Source organism: Typopeltis vanoorti, chromosome 13 (assembly GCF_054136105.1).
Source record: "Typopeltis vanoorti isolate ZY-2024b chromosome 13, IOZ_Tvanoo_1.0, whole genome shotgun sequence".
Taxonomy (NCBI): Eukaryota; Metazoa; Arthropoda; class Arachnida; order Uropygi; family Thelyphonidae; genus Typopeltis; species Typopeltis vanoorti.
This window is the reverse complement of record NC_143561.1, coordinates 73960225-73978025: the sequence shown is the minus strand read 5'-3', so window position 1 is coordinate 73978025 and position 17801 is coordinate 73960225. Positions and strand designations below refer to the sequence as shown.

Below are 17801 nucleotides of genomic sequence, written 5' to 3'. Positions count from 1 at the left end.
CTTGAATAATATTAGATTAATGAATCAAATGATATTTCCATACCCCCCCTTTTTTTTTTGACATAAAATTTCACCAACTTTCCATGCACGATCATGTTATTATTATAAGGATATATCCATGGAGTCAGAATACTCATCTTATACATCTTTCTAATACAACTTTCCATGCACGATCATGTTATTATTATAAGGATATATCCATGGAGTCAGGATACTCATCATGGGAGACCCAAACACTAACCTTTATACACCCAGTGCCTGTCATAACTCTCTTTAAATTCATTCAATGTCAGGGTGCTCACAACTCATTCTGGAAATTCATTCCACTCATTCACCAATCTCCAAGAAAATAATTTAGTCCACATTCCCTTACTAACCATGTTTTTACATACTACCAGGAGCAATCTCTAGTTCTCTCTCTCTCTCTCTGTTTGTAATGTACTGAAAATTTCCTTTGTCTCAGTCTTATAGAATCCCTTTAATGACTTATTCTGTTATGTCCCCTGGTAGAAAGGCTTATGCATTGGCTATTCATAAATATTAGTTTGCAGGAAATTATAACATATACCAAATTTTAATTGTAATAACTTTAGTTAATACTTCTGATATTTTAGTAAAGTCAAATTGCCATCATCAATTATTACAGAACAATGATATGTACATGTGAGCACTAGCACTGGCTAAATGTGGCTGAAGAAAAGCAACCAAAATAGGGCTTAGGGTTCTAACTGGCAACCCCAATTGGGTTAAATTGAGTGGTCTTGGCTGCTGGGCTGAAGATCTGAGGATGAGTGCTTCTCATATTTAGGGCAGTTTTATGTATTCAATGTTGAGGTTTGAAAAGTTTCTCAGAGCTGACAAGGATTCCAGGAATAGCTTCTTATATTTATTTGCAGCAGTGGTAGAGTAAAGTGGCCTTCTTCCAGTGTATCTTTCAGGGAGGGTGGATGTCTAAAGCATGGCCAGCAAGTTCCGAGTGGCTATATTGGTGGAACTAGATGTAATCCATGTGTTCAGAAATTCTGATGTTGTTTGCTACCATAACAAAGAAACTCTTTTCGACTTACTTTGGCATGCTTAGCTAATTTTCTTCCATAATCTAATTTGGCCTTTCTTACCATTCTAGTCACCCTTCCAGTCTCCATTTCGTACTGCTCATGACTATACTGATCACTTTCTTTATATTTTCTCCATAGTGTTTTTTATTTTTGGCAGTTCTTGCTTTATATTTCTACTCATCCACTTAATCCCCATTTGATTTATCTTCCTGACCATGGTTATGCAGTCTCTTACTGCTTCTCTCAAACAATCCCTGACTATTTTCCATGCACTACTGATATTCTCTCCTTGTAAAATTTCATGCGTTGGCACTGCTCCAAGATACTTTCTAAGTCTGTCCTAATTACTAGTTTATATTTCAACATACACCCTTTCTTGATAGAGAATTCCACATTTAGCAACCTCTCATTTGGCATTGCATTACCATTTCTGTACACACATGCTCATTTATCCCAGGGATGGCTAAACCCACGCTTGACTGCATTCCCACTAATACTTCAAATTTCTCTGATTATGCACTTCCATTCCCTCACTAAACAACACTCTGTCCACACATCTAACTCCAAAACCACTCAGATGCAATCCATCAGGCACATAGAAGTGTTCATTCATCAAGTTCACTCCATACATCCGTAAACACTGCACAATTCCTCCTGCACTATCATATTGATTCATTAGCAATTGTGGCCCTTCTTCTGAATTCAGTCCTGTAAAACCATGGCAGCAGACTCACAGTTCTTACTTTCTCACTCTTTTTTGTTTTTTTCATATAATCTCTCATTGCATATTTCTCACCTTTCAAATCATTTGTGCTAGTCCAAACAATCAATTCTTTCTCATTTTTGAAAATTATGGAGACAACTACCGTGTTTGAATAAAAACTTTAGTTTAATATAACTAAAATCTACATTCGACGTTTCGATCTCTATGTCAAGGTCATCTTCTGAAGCATACAACTATACACAGAAAACAAGCTAAACTACAATCAAACTGGTTTGTTAAAGATACTGACCAACCGCTGCAACAATTGTTGGCCTGACCTCTGGTCAGATAACACTAATAATAGAGTCCTATTATTAGTGTTATCTGTTGGTTGTAGAAATACATTGGGCATAACAACAAGCATCTATCTATATACATATATTAACATCATGATTATACTTGTACATTCTAGCCAGTTGGTATGGAATGGTTTCTAATACTAGCTGAAGATTGGCTAGAGTCCTGACTTATGCTGGATCTTATATATTAGGTAGGCTGAATGTGTGCCATCCAGATCCTTGGAATTTTCATGCCATCCTTGTTGTTGATATTTGGGTGGTTTATCAGGATTTCATAGGCTTCCTTAAATTTCCTTTCATACCAGGTTTTTGTGTGGTGTAAAGAGCGGGTGCTTTTCCAGTTCATTTGGTGTAAGGTGTTGAGCGCATGGTCTGAGAGGCCTGCTTCACCATAATGGTTATATTTAATGTGTCTAATGTGTTCTTTCTTGCGTATAGGGATTGTCCTTCCTGTTTCACCAATGTACGGTAAGTTACAGGTGCAGCGGATGCAATAGACTCCAGGATGTGCTAATGGGAGGAGAGGATCCTTAGAGGAGTTGAATATGGTTTTAAGTTTAGTGAGTGGTTTGAAGGTGGCAATGAGGTTATAATGTTGTAGGATTCTGTTGATTTTTTCTGATAGCCCTTTAATGTATGGGATGGCTATGGTTTTACTGTAATCTGGATTCGTTTTTGTTGTTGTTTTATGGAGTATTTTATTAATAGTATTTTTGTTATAGCCATTATTTATGAATGTCTCGCTGATGATTTTTAGTTCTTGTTTCAGGGCTTGCTGGTTGGAGCAAATTGTTGTAGCTCTGTTTTTAAGGGTGTTAATGACTCCATATTTTTGTGGACCACCACCACCTATCACATGTCATTTGGATCACTGTGTAAGCTTAAAAGAAAGGAATCAATTCTTTCACTTCTCCTCTCTGCAAACTAACAGCTTCCCTAACGCCCTTGGTCTTTGCACATTGGCAAACACAATTTGGCCATGTTCTCATTAAGTATACCTCTTAGTATGAAATCTCCATATAGTACCTTCTTTTTATGCCCAGTTTCTTGCACTTTCATACTTTATGATCAAATTAAATCTCAGATTAAAACATGAAAATTTTACTCAAAAAATAGTATCGTCCTGGCCTCTTAAAATTAATAAAGTACTTAATCTCTTTAGTCCTCATCCACCTTGAGCATATTCACCATGTGCAGTAGTCATTGATGTATAGAGTGAGTTTGATGGATGAAAGGACTTGTATATATCTGACAGATAGCATTTGAGTGGTTTGGAGTTAGATGTTTGGAGAAAGTGTTGTTTAGTGAGAATGTGGCAGTACAAAACCAGGAACTAGAAATATCAGGGAGGATGAAATCAAGTGTCTGGCCATCCCTGTGATAAATGAACATGTGTACAGTAACGATTATGCAATGCCGAATGGGATTTCACAGGTCTCCAATTTAAATGGGTTAGTAATGACATCACACAAGGATAACTATGGGTACAAAGGTACCTTGAAATGCATGTACACGAATGCAAGAAGTATCAGGAATAAGGGTAAGGAGTTTATGGCATTGGTAAGCTTAACTTGGCCAAAAATTATAGGCATCACTGAGATCTAGTTGACAAAACGATTGTATAACTGTTGTAGTAGATATGGTATGAAGATCAGCAATAACAAGACAACAAAGACAATAAAAATAAGCAGAAGCATTTGAAAATATCAACTGCACTGTGAATGGAGAACCTATAGAATAAGTAAAACATTTCAGCTACTTTGGCACGATTTTTAATGAAGATGGTAAATTCAATATGGAAATAGACAACAGAACCAACAAAGCTGGTATATGGTAGGAAGTCAACTGAATAAATTTATATAGAATAAGAAATTAGTCAAAACACTAAATTAGTTGTATACAAGACAGTGTTCAAACCATTTTAACTCATGGATCTGAGAGCTGGGTTAGAAATAAAACACTTGACCAAAGACTAGATACCACAGATATGGGAGTCCTGAGAAAGACTAGGGGCATGAACAGATGGCATCAATGGCAATATCATATTAAAAACAAGGATATTAGGAAAGAACTTAACGTTGTTGCATCCAGGAATGCGTTAGCAGAGCTAATCTCAGGTGGTGGTCACTTAAACAGAACAGGAGAGGAAAGATTAGCAAAACAAGTGTTCTCTGCTAGGTTGGCTGGAAAAAGACCAAGATATTGGTGGGTTGGTACAGTAAGAAGTGCGTTAGAAGATAGAAATACAGAATCTGATAATATTGGAGTCTTGACAGGTAAAAGATTGATTTGGAGAAAAATTTTAGATAAGAATTAGTAATGATGTATGTTTCATGTAGTACTATCATACCCTGTACACCCATTAAGGGTACATGTCAGGAATTTGATGATGATGATGATGAGATCCTGTATTAGTAACATTCACATTTTATGTGAATAATTATTTATTCACATTCCAGGTTACGTTGCTATTGGTACAACTTATCATGAAGTATATGGAATAGCAATGTACATGCGAAATCATCTTAAAGAAGTTTTTCTTCTATCTCAAAATATTGAAGAAAACATACATACAGTAGTGATAAAAGTTCAAGATATTACAATTACGAATATTTATAGACCATCTGGATCACCTTGGCCAGAAAAAATGATTCCTATTGCTGAACATCCCACAATTTATATTGTGGAATTTAAGTCATTATGAACAGTGGAATTATGCTTGAAACAACAAATGTGGTGAAAAAATTGTTGAATGGATCGAACTAAATAATCTTCACTTAGTCTTTGATGCCAAAGACAAAGGCACTTTTAGATAGCATATAGGCCTGGAAAAGAGACTATAACCCTGATTTATGTCTTGTGAGCAAAAATAATTCAGGTCACCCTATGCAAAATTTGAGAAGGGTCTTAACTGCTTTCCTCATAGTCAACATAGACCAGTATTAATTGACATTGGTATTTCTATTCCACTTGTAAGATCAAAAGCCTATCCCATGCTGGAATTTTAAAAAGGCTGACTGGAATAAATATGCAAATGAACTTGACAAATGTGTTCACTGGATATCTCCAATAAGTAGTAATTTTCATCGATTTATAGGTGTAGTCCTGCTTACTGCCAAGAAAAGTATTCCTAGAAGTATAGACGTTACTCATTCCAGCCATAAAGCTTGGAGCCTTCTTGGGAAACTAGGTGGTAGTGCTTCATTGATTAAAGAACAACCAAGAATCACCCCAGATCAACTAGCTATACATATTGTTAATATATCATGTATCCTAATCAATAAAAAGCATACAAGATATATTAAGAGAAAATTAAAAGAATTTAGCAAGTCTTTACCTATAACTTCAAAGTTTGCATGCCCTTTTATGCAGCAAGAAGTTGAAGCAGCTTTAAAGGAATTAAAGCCTGGTAAGGCTCCTGGTTTTGATAACATTCATCCAGAATTTTTGATTAACCTGGGAAGAAATGCAAGTTTATGGTTAACTAAGTTTTATACTTACATTCTTACAACTGGTAAACTTCCCACTATTTTTAAAAAAGCAAAAATACTTTCAATTTTAAAGCATGATAAGCCTGATCATAAACCGGAAAGTTACCAACCTATTACTCTCCTCAGTTGTTGTTATAAACTCTTTGAAAAACTTATTTATAATAGAATAAGCTCCACAATATTTAAATATGTCCCAATAGAACAAGCTGGCTTCAGACCAAATCGTGGGTGTTGTGACCAGGTTCTCTCTTTAGTAACTCACATAGAAGCTGGTTTTCAAAAAGGTTTAAAAACATCAGCAGCATTTATTGATTTGTCAACAGCCTTTGACACTGTTTGGAGACAAGGCCTTCTATATAAATTATATAAAATTATCCCATGGGGACCAGGAGGTGGTCAAAAAGATTCAGAGATGAGTGACCAAGACGATGACAGGTCTATGGAATGCTCCCTATGAGGATAGGTTGAAGGTTTGGGGGTTACAAAGTTTAGTTGATAGTGGGAAAGGGAAGACATGACAGAAATTTTAAGATATTAAAAGGGTTTTATAAAATTGATGCAAGCAAAATTTTTCAATATATGACAAATAGTTAGAGAACAAGGGCCATCCATGGAAGTTGTGTAAGAGTGTGGTTATTAGAGGTGTGCAAACCAGATTTTTTACATGGAGTGTGGTAAGTGAATGGAATGGATTAACAGAATTGGTTATGAGTTCCCTGACAGTGAATGGATTCAAGGAGGAGGAGTATGATTGGATTTGTGTGTATGGTGGTTAATTTGGGTCTCCCACGATGAGTCTGCCGACTCCATGGAGATGCCGTAATAATAATAATAATATACTACTCTTTGGTATCTATCAACCACACTTGTATCCATATCACTAGTTTCATATGCATCTCTATTTGTTGTAGTTTGTGGAACAGAGTTCCATGTGGTATATTATCATATGCCTTTGTGAAATTCAGCATTATCATCTTGTAGCCATTCTCTATATCCACAGCTGTCACTTTATTATGTAAAGTTAGTAAATTACTAAGGCATCACCTGCCCTTCATAAAGCCATGCTCTTCCCCACCCCCACACAGATTATCACATTTTTATCAATCCATTTCTGAATTCTTTCTCTGATCAACTTTTCCAGTACTCTTTTACCCCACCACCACCACCACCATTCCTGGGATACTGATTGGTCTATAATTTGTTACTGCAGACTCCTTCCACTACTTTTCAGACTATCAGACCCTTAGACTTAAGCAGCCTAGTCAGAGGCAATACCAATTCCTATGCTCATTCTTGTGATATTCAAACTGATATTCCATTAATCCCATGACTATCTGCATTGAGGATACTGCAGTATACCTACAAAAAAAAAGTTATTAGCTTGTTACTGTTAACATTTAGTGTACTGAAGTTAAATAACATGGGAATTTTTCTCTATAGATCAAATGTGGAACTTTTTCAAGCCTTTCATAATTGGAATAATGATTGCATGCTATATGACAAAAATCATTCCACCTGAACATTTTCAAAACATCCATCATACAGTAGGATTTAGACTAACTGTTGGTTGGAGAGCAGAAATATTAACCACTTAGCCAGCCAGGTGAGTGTTTCACTGCTTTTTCATCATGACATAATAATTCTAAAATTTTCTGGTACACTTGTGCATTCACTAACCATTTGTGAAATGCAGGTGACCAACACCATGATATGACATGCAGACCCAGATCATCTGACTGGCTGAGAATTTGACTGTTGACACCAAAAGTCAGGGTTGAATTTTTCTCCTGATTGTCTTCAAACTGTCTGTTTCCCGTCAGCTCTCTCAGGTTAAACTTTTTATCATCAGAAAAAAAAAATACTATTTTTCACTGATCAGGGATCCATTTGGCATGCTCTTTGCACAAATTTAACTGAGCCAATATCATTTTTTTGGTTAACAAGGGCTTCATTTTAAGGTGCCTGGCTATTGGCCCTGTCGAATGAGTCTTTTCATGATAGTTACAGAGCTTGCCACAACTCCTGTTTGTTCTTCCTATTCTCAGTTCAGTTCTCCAAACAATGCAAGGCAATTTTTTTGAGACAGAGGTATTTTAGACCTTAATCTTGGCATGGTGTAAACAGTGCCTCTCTTCCTGTCCCCCTCTTCCTTTCAGCAGATCCAGTTTCCTTCACTTTTGGCAGCAGCCATAGTAGATTTTTTGCAGGATACTCTTTTAACTATTTCACGAGAGGAATAGCCTTCTCTATTCATAGCTTGAATCACACTTTTTCTGTGAGGTGTTAACTGTGCGTGACTAGCCATAGCAATCTCAGCATGAAAATGCAAAAACTAGCTCTTGCTGTCTGTTTATAGCATAAAAAATTCTGACGCAATAGCAGCAACTATTATATTTTACAGAAACATGGGAATGATAGATGATGCACTACAATGAAATACCTAATGATAAACCAATGAAAATGACCATTTAACTACTAAAATTATATTTATGTAAGGTGTTGCAGTTTCTATGAACAACATTGTATATACATATTATTGAGGTAGGGTAAGATCATGGTATGTGAAAAATCCTCTGGCATTCTGGATGCTGCCATCTGAGGAGACCCTTGCTGTAGAGAATTGTTTCAGGGTTTCAACCATTAATTTGCCTCATATAGTAAGTGTAATGCATCTCCGAAGTTGTAATTATATTTATAGAATATTAGTTGTAAATCTTATGTTTTTGAATTTGAATATAAATTTTAATTTTGGATTTCTGTCAAAAACTAGTACTGTATTTTAACATTTTAAAATTAGTTGGGAAAGCTTTGCACAAAATTGTTTTTCCTTTTCTCGCGTTTTTAAAAATTGATTTATATAAGGAACATGTTTCCAAGTGTGATTTGAACTAAAAATTGTAAGATATTAGATTTTTCTTCTTAAGTAGTTTATTCATTATTACACTCAATAGACAAAATATTAGAGATCCCTACATAATAACATGTTGGTCCTCCTCTGACGCAAGTAACAGCCCGTACTATCTGAGGCATTGACTCCACCAGATGCCAGAGGGTTGCTGGAGATAATTCTAGCCATGCCTGTTGCAGCATTGTCTACAACTGTTCCTTAGACATCAGTTCTGGATACATGGATCTGATGTCTCACTCTATGGCATCCCAGAGAGATTCAATCAGATTTAAATCTGGGGACCTTTGGGGACACCGGATTTTCCCAAACTCAGATGAGTGTTCATCGAGCCATACCTAGGTGGTTGGGAGCAGCACATTGTCCTGCTGAAACAGACCATTGGCTGCAGGCTGCTTGAAAGCCATGAAAGTGTGTAGGTGATCAACCAGCACATTCTGGTAGCTCACAGCATTTAAGGATCTCCAGATACACTAAGGGACGTAATGTGTAATATGAGAAGACTCTACAAACCATCACAGAGCTGACCTGGCACAACAGAGCCATGGACTCATACTACCACACCCTTTTGTCAGCACAGTATAACTGATAATGGGATTCATCAGACCGCACAATTCTGGTTAACTCTGTAGAGGTCCAGTTTTGATGGTCCTGACACCAGGCAAGGTGCAATGCCCGATGACGAGCTGTCAACAGTGGTACATGATTAGGGCATCGGCTCCCATAGCCTATGGCATGCAGGGTACACCATACCATTCACTCGCTGACACTGTTTGGACCTCCGACATTAAAACTGGATGTATTTTGTGCCAGCATTGCCCTGCGGTTGGTCTGTACGAGCCTGGACAGTCTATGGCATGTAGTCAGCCATTACTTGTTTGCTGGGTACTGATATGTCCATTGATGGTATACATCAATATGATATGGTTACTCTTGAGAATTCTAGGGTTCTTACCACTTAGGCGATAGAATGACCCATCTGTCTTGCTCTCATAATATGTCCATGATCAAAGTTGCTAAGATCGCCATATGTACCCATGTTTGTTGATTGAAATACACTGTTGAGAAGCCCCGATATCTGCCTGTTTTATGTCTGTGTTTGGTTTAGACATGTTTCTCTCTGTGTGTGTGGGGGGGGGATGCCATTGTCCACTTCCCATAACCCCTATCTCTAATGTTTTGTCCATTGAGCGTATATAATTTTTTTGTTGCAGCATATTTTATATTTTGTGTGAAATTGTGGAATTTCTTTATTACAGAAAAGTACCAATCTTAGGAAAACACAGTAAACGTATATCTTATGGTGCTTGGAGTCAGCAGAACTATTTAGCTTTGGTAGGAGATGATAAAGTTCTAACTGTAAGCAACAGTGATGGAGATACTTTATGTCAGAACAGCCTAAAAGCCGAACCTTCTCTTGTGCAGTTTTCATGCATGAAACAAGATGATCGCACTACCAGTGAAAATACGGTATGAATAATTATAAGTATGTGTATATGTGTGTATGTATGTACTTTTGTCGTATAAATTTTGTTTTAAAATGATTTTCACATGATATATTGTTTTATCATATCTTTTTCATAATTTTGAAAAAAAACAACTGTATTATGAAATTCCCATCCTATCCCCATCTTTCTTTACATATTAGACCCATGTTACTTATCAATAATATGCCCAAAGGCCTATTAATGCTAAGAAATGTAGACTTTTATAATCTCATTTTGAATGATAGGATAGTCAGTTAGCATAGTCATCTATGTTTGCTCTTGTCACTACATAGCACAGTACTTATAGTGATATAGTCTGTTATTCTTTCCTTTAGTGTTATATGGCAATCAGCGTTCATTTTGATAAATTATGGAAACTACAACCATGTTAGGAATAATGACTTTAATTTCCCAACGTTTTGACCTTCATATGGTCATCATCTGGAGTATACACATGTATATACAAAGACAAGCTATATTACATCCCAAAGTGACAGTAATTTGATCAACTGTTATTTTACTGGCCTTACCTCTAGTGGGGGAAAAAAAACAAAAAAATAGTATATCAAAACTGTATCCTATTTATAACATCATCAGAGAACAAATTCATATAAATAATTTTAATACAGCAAAATTTATGGCGTAATCAATAATTTAACATAAACGTTTGTTATATTGAAGCTAAGATCCTAGATTATTACAGTCCTAGTAATTATACAGGGCGTTTCAAACGGGTATATACAACTTTGAAGGAGAACTGAGACTAATTCTGAAGATGTACAAAAGCTGAGAGAGTGTTATAATGTAGTGAAACACATCAAATTTTGGTCAAGTAACTTTATTACCAAATGACAACACTAGATGGTGTGATACATCACACATTTGAAAATATCGACTTTCGATGGTGCAGAGCGAGCACATTGTGTGTTTTGGTTTGAGAAAATGAAGTCTTCAACACAAGTTGAGAGGAATTTCCACACTCAATATGGCAAAGAACCTCCTAGTAGGTGCACGATCTACATGTGTCACAAGAATTTTGTGGAAACAGGCTGTTCTGTGCATCATCCAAGGTCATTGGGCAGGCTGTTGTGGAAGAAGTTCAGGAAAATTTCCAGAGAAACTCTGGAAAGTCAACCAGATAGGTGTCTCGTCGCATTGGAATTCCACATGTGACTGTGTGGCATGTTTTATGACAGATTAGAACATTTGAAGTAAGACAATAAGAATATATGCCAGGATTTCTGTACAGAAATGACGAGTGCACTTTTCATGTAAGTGGGCAAGTAAACACAACTGCAGAATTTGGGGAAGTGAAAATTCACATGCCACAGTAGAATATGTTCGCAGCACTCCAAAGGCTAATGTTTTTTGCATCATAAGCAAGAAGAAAGTGTATGAACCCTTCTTTTTTTTCGAACTCTACCATTACTGGCGGTGTGTATCCAGACATGCTACTTGGTGCACCTAATACAATTAAATTAGATGACCATGATGGATGCTTATATTTCCAGCAATACGGAGTACCTCCTCATTACCTGACAGACATAAGGTCGTACCTTGATACCCATTTTACAGACAGATGGATTGGTAGAGTGGGGGGGGGGTGCCTGTAGCATCGCCACCACGTTCCCCTGGCTTTACCTGTTACAATTTTTTTCTTGTGGAGCTTTGCAAAAGATTGAGTGTTTGTACCACCACTACCAGCCAATTTAGACGAGCTGCATTCCAGAATTACTGCTGCCATTGCTGAGTTACACTAGATATGCTCTGCCACATGTGACAGGAAATTGATTATAGATGGGATGTCTGCAGAATTACTAGAGGCCGTCATATTGAACTTTAACAGTTGATGTTGAAACTTCAAGTGTTACGCTACATTTGACAATAATAAAAATTGTTCATTTGTAACTATTTACTGTAGCTATTTACCTTCTATTGTCATTCAAAGTTGTATACCCCCTTTTGAAACACCCTGGAATTAATCCTTAGACCAGTAGGTTATGTGGGTAGAATATATGCCATACATATTCTTGGGATTTTTAGACCATCATTATTGTTAAGATTAGGGTGGCTGATAAGAATTCCACAGGCCTCCTTAAATTTATGCTCATACCACATTTTGGTGTGATGTAAATTGACTGGAAAGGCAGCTCAGACAGCTGCCTTTCCAGTCAATTCTATGTAGAGTATTCAGGACATTATCAGAAAGGCTAGATTTAATATAGTTTATGTTCCTTTTTTTGGATAGGAATTGTGTGTGTGTCCTCTTTCACCTATATAGGGCAAATTACAGGCAGTGAATATGGTGTACTCCAGTGTGGTCCAGTGGAGGTAGCGGATCCTTGGATGAATTGAATAAGTTCTTTCATTTTGCAGGAGATTTAAAGGTGACATTAAGGTTATATTTCTGTAGTATTCTGTTTATTTTATTTGATATTCCTGTAATTTATGGAATGGCTAACAGTTTTATTGTAATCTATTTTATTTTGTTTTTAAGTGGAGTCCATAATTTACTGAGATGAATGCTGATAATTGTGTAACACTAAAGGAAATGATTCTCAAAATTTATGGAGATTTCATGCACAAGTGGTAAATTACTACAGTAAGCTAAAGATACATTTTCTGTTTTGATTAATCAACTGGCATTTTTAAAACAATATGGAGATAGCAATCTTATTCCCATAAAACTAAAAAGGAAATTCACTTCGACAAAAGCACTAAGAATTTATAACCATATGGAGAAAGCGATGCTCAGAGAGCAGATTCAAACTACTCACAAAAACTTAGCATTTGCTCAAAATCAGGTTCTAAATTTAAAATCAGAATTTTTCAGTTATTTAAATCCAGATATTTGGGATGTTCTTGAGAGGATTACTGACAACTCAGCTAAGTATACCCTGGAAACAAAGAAAGTAAAACTTATATCCATTCTCAGAATGAAAGAGTGGCAATATAGCCAACGGAAAAGTTTTAAATGTTCATCATTGAATGACTTTGAAAACAGCTAACCACAAGTCAGTGATAACAGTAGCAACCAACTACTAATAAGAGAGGATAATCCCAATCAACCAGAATTAAGTGATAAAAGAAGCAACCGAATGCCTTCAATGAACAGTTGTGATTAACCTTTCTAGTCATGCCCTGAACAGTGATGAACTCTCATTATTTAGTAAAAGCTTAAACTTTGCTTTGACATCCAGTACTATTAACAAATTTGATTTTATATATAATATTGAAAGAAGCATAAGATTTCTCCCAACCACCACAGCTGATAAAATACGATTAGAAACCTGTAACATTTTAAACAGTACTAAAGCAGTAATTAGCAATGACCAAAACTGAATTGGCAGCTGTGAAATCTTTAAAAGCAAGTCAGGATATCGCAATTTCAAGAGCCGATAAAGGCAGTGCCATGTTATTTTAAACCAAACACCTTACCTGGAAAAAAATGAATCAATTAGTTTCAGATAGCAGCAGCTATCAACTTGTGAAATATAACCCAACTAATTGTATTAAAAGGAAAATAGAAAAATTACTTAAATCAGTCACATCCTGGCCTTTTTTAACTGCAGATACAGTTAAAAAACTACCTCCATACTGTGCTTGTTCCCCAAGAATTTATGGTTTGTCCAAGATTCACAAACTGAATGTGCTGCTTCAGCCAATAGTTGAGAGTATCAACAGCCCCAATTATCATCTAGGCAGAAAACTAGCATCAACACTCAGGGAGTTGTTAGGTCATTCCCAGTGGTGAGCTATGGAAATTTTAACAAAGGGCTCACATTGTCGAGCAAAAAAAAAAAAAAGCGTAACTTAGCCCTTATAATACTTATATTGTGACTTTGTAGAGCTTCTGACAGATATAATTATTCCTGCAGGATATCAATCATTAATGCTAGATCTCTTAAAAATTCCAAATTGAGAAGTCGATTTAAAAAGCCTTTATATTTATTGTTCGATGCAAAATGCTTGCATAAAGCTGGGTAATTTCTCCACAAAGCAAGAGCCATTCGTAAACTGCAAGCTGCACATTGTGGTCCATACACAAGGCCGATCGTTAAAATTTCGATATCAAGATCTTTTGCAATCGTATTTAATTTTCGTTGATTTTTTTGGTGATTGATGATAAAAAGCATATAATTTATCCATAAATATTTCAAAATAATTTATTTCTTTAATGTTTTTTATCGAATCGTCTAATGCTAAGTGTAAACGATGAGTGCAATGCGAAATCACAAAGTTGGGAAATTTTTGTAGAAGTTTGATTGCAACACCTGATTTGTTTCCTAACATTACACTAGCTCCATCAGAACAACATGCAACGAAATGATTTTTTATATAGTTTTCAGAAAATCCATATGAATTTAAAATAGCAATTATAGTAGCATGTATACATTTCACGGTGGTATTTTATAGTTCTACAAGATTATTAAACAAGATGAACCAGGGGCTCGCAAATTTGAGAAAAATTTAATAAAGGGCTTGCCCGAGCCCCTTATAGCTCATTACTGATCATTCCCCCTTCTATATTAAAAAACACACAACACTTTATAAACAAAATTAAAAACATTACACTTGTAAAAAGTGATTTATTAGTCAGTTTTGATTTCTCTGCTCTTTTCATAAATATCCCAATCAATGACACGATCTTCTTTTACAAGAACAAATATCTGCCCAATATCATAGCACTCTTTGCCCATGTACTACCATTTTGGCTATTTTGTGTGGCAAAATACTTTTTACCTGCAAAAAGAAGGCACAGCCATGGTCTCACTGTTATATCCCCTCTCCCCTTCCCAACACACACACACACACACACACACACACACACACACACACACACACACACACACACACACACACACACACACACCAATTGCTAACTTTTATATGGAGGCTTTTGAGCAATGTGCTCTAAATTTCTATACTTTAAAACCCAAACTCTGGCTTAGATACGTTGATGATGTTTTCATTATCTGGTCCCATGGCTGCCGAACATTAGACACTTTCCTCAGCCACATAAACAAGCAACATAATACAATTTACATTTGAAATTTAAAGTCAGAACACACTTCCTTTTCTTAATACACTTGTCACATGTCTTCCTTCCAGCAGTCTTTCCTTCACTGTTTACCATAAGTTTACACATACTGGTCAGTTTATATCTACCCTATAATATAAAATAAGCCTTTTTTTGTAACGTTTTTGTGTCACATTTTTTGTCAAAAGTTATTTGAAACGTTTTGAAGCTCAGGGGCTACCCTGAGTGTCGAGGGTTCAAAATGCGAGTCATCAGAATTCAAGGAGAACCAGCCTGCCAGTCTGGAACTTGGGGGGAGGGGGATCTCCCCCCCCTAGTAGTATACATATAAACTCTTACCATCACCCAACACAAAAACTGGGTGTGATTAACAGACTAAAAAAAAAGGGTTTTAAAGATTTTCTCCAGTGAGCAATCACTTAAACAGGAATTAAAAATTATCGTCAACACCTTCCTGAAAAATGGTTATAGCAAAAAATACTATCAACAAAATTCTTCATAAGACTCCACTTAAAAACAAAAATAAAAGATTACAATAAAACTGTTAGCATTTCCATATATTATCGGATAAAATAAACAGAATACTACAGCAATGCAACCTTAAAGCCATCTTTAAATCTCCTGCAATGAAAGAACTTTTTCAACTCATCCAAGGATCCACTTTCTCCACTGGCCCACCCTGGAGTATACTGTATTCATTGCACATGTAATTTGTCCTATATAGGTGAAATAGGATGTGCAATTCCTATCTGAAAAAAGGAACATAAATGACACATAAAATTTATAGTAAATATGGCCTTTCTGATCATTTCCTGAATACTCTACATAGAACTGACTGGAAAGGCACCTTTTGTTTATATCACACCAGAACATGGTATGGGCATCAATTTAAAGTGGCTTGTGAAATTCTTACCATGTTAATCTTAATAATAATGATGGCCTAAAAATCCTAAGAATATGGATGGTATATATTCTATCCACATAACCTTTTGGTCTAAGGGTTAATTATAATGAGGACTGTAGTAATCTAGAATCTTAGCTTTAATATAACAGACGTTTATATTAAATTATTGATTAGGCCACCAATTTTCTGTATTAAAAGCATTTATATTATGAATTTGTTCTCTGATGAGGTTATAAATGTTAGAAATAGGATATAGTTTTAATGTTTTTTTTTTTTTAACTAGAGGTCAGGTCAGTAGAATAATGGTTGATCAAATCATTGTCACTTACACATATTGTTTGAAATTTAATATAGCTTTTTGTGTATATATATATATATATATGTGTGTGTGTGTGTGTGTGTGCAGTATATTCCAGACAATGACCTTAATATGAAGGTCACAAGCCTTCCCAGAAAAGTCTCTTGTAGTCTCCATAATTTACTGAAATGAATAGTTTGCTATGTCGCTACAAGTATTCTCTATCCAGTTTTTATATGTACCAGAAAAAAAAAATTCTACCGTCTCTTTGAGACCAACTAAATGACTTCTACTGAATTTTTTTTATCAAAGGATACTATGAACTTGCCTTATGAATGTACTAAAATTGGCTGTTGAAAATAAGTTTTTTTTCATCCCCCCCACCATAATCAATAATATTTGTTAATTTTTTTCTCTGAATCAGATATGCTAATACACGTAGTCATTATAAATGATATTTAGAATTCTTTATGTCTGTGATAAGGAGTTAGAAGAAATTATAAATAATTCATTGGATTGATAACTCAGAACTTTATTAATGCAGAATTTTTGATTTGGTTTTGCTGTTATCTTTTCTCTTATACTTGTCAACATGGAGTGTTTTGTGCAGCACCTCCTAAATGTCTTTATGAGTTGCTGCTCCATTTTGTATTTAGAAATTTTCATTGTCAGAGTTTCTTTGAAAAAATTAAAAAGTTTAATTATAAATATACTTATCTTAAGAATACTAGGTAGAAACTTGGATTTCAGTCTACAGAAAAGGATACCTGCAAGAAGATATTTTAAAATTTTCTTGTTTTTAGTTTCAGTTGTGTTTTATCTTTCCTGTGACATTCATTATCTGATATAACAATAAAGAGAACAATATTCCCCATTATCAAATTCAGTTTTATATCTGGTTTTGGAAATGTAACAAGACAAACTACATGAGGCCTTAAATCTGATTCTGATTAAATTATTAAGAAAATTATTATTATATGACACCTCCATGGAGTCCAAGGACTCATGGGTAGGCATACACATCCAGTACTGTCTGCTACTCATTGCTAGTATTTTTTTCTCTTATTTGCATCTGTTCATTAGCCAGTTTATGTAGGATGTATGTGGGATGAAAAAAAAAAAAAAACCCTTGAGCTTCCTGGATAAAAACTCTGCTGTGTCCATATAAGATCATTCAAGTCACCACGAGTGGAAAAAGCACATACTAAGATTCCTGCTTTTGTTAGAGAATTAAGAATGAAACTCGGGTCTTTTCCAATAGAAAAGACCCGAATTTGACCCGTAACCAACTAGTTTCGCCACATTAACTTGTGACTTCTTCAGGTCTTTTCCAATAGAAGAGTGCATTGTGCTATGGAGGTGCTTAAATATATAAATTACTTATTATTTATTTACATAAATATAAATTATACACCGTTTGATCAAAAATATCTGGACATCCTTTCATAGTAATGGATATGGCTATATACTTCACTAGCATGGTAAATATTAACAGTAAAATAGGCCGTATAGGATGACACTTTTGGATGTTATTGTGAAGTGGAAATGCCTAGGA

The 17801-nt window shown here is 35.4% G+C and overlaps 1 protein-coding gene across 5 annotated transcripts in view; it reads left to right on the top strand.

The window, feature by feature from the left end:
* The window catches only part of Oseg6 (intraflagellar transport protein Oseg6), a 745559-nt gene that overhangs the window by 104261 nt on the left and 623497 nt on the right, over positions 1 to 17801 (top strand). For all 5 annotated transcript variants that reach the window (XR_016549279.1, XM_090403102.1, XM_090403101.1 and 2 more), the window contains one exon: positions 9776 to 9986. Coding sequence is in view for 4 of the 5 variants with exons in the window: in XM_090403102.1 (XP_090259228.1) it covers positions 9776 to 9986 (211 nt within the window). In the remaining variant the exon portion in view is untranslated. The remainder of the gene's footprint in view (positions 1 to 9775; positions 9987 to 17801) is intronic.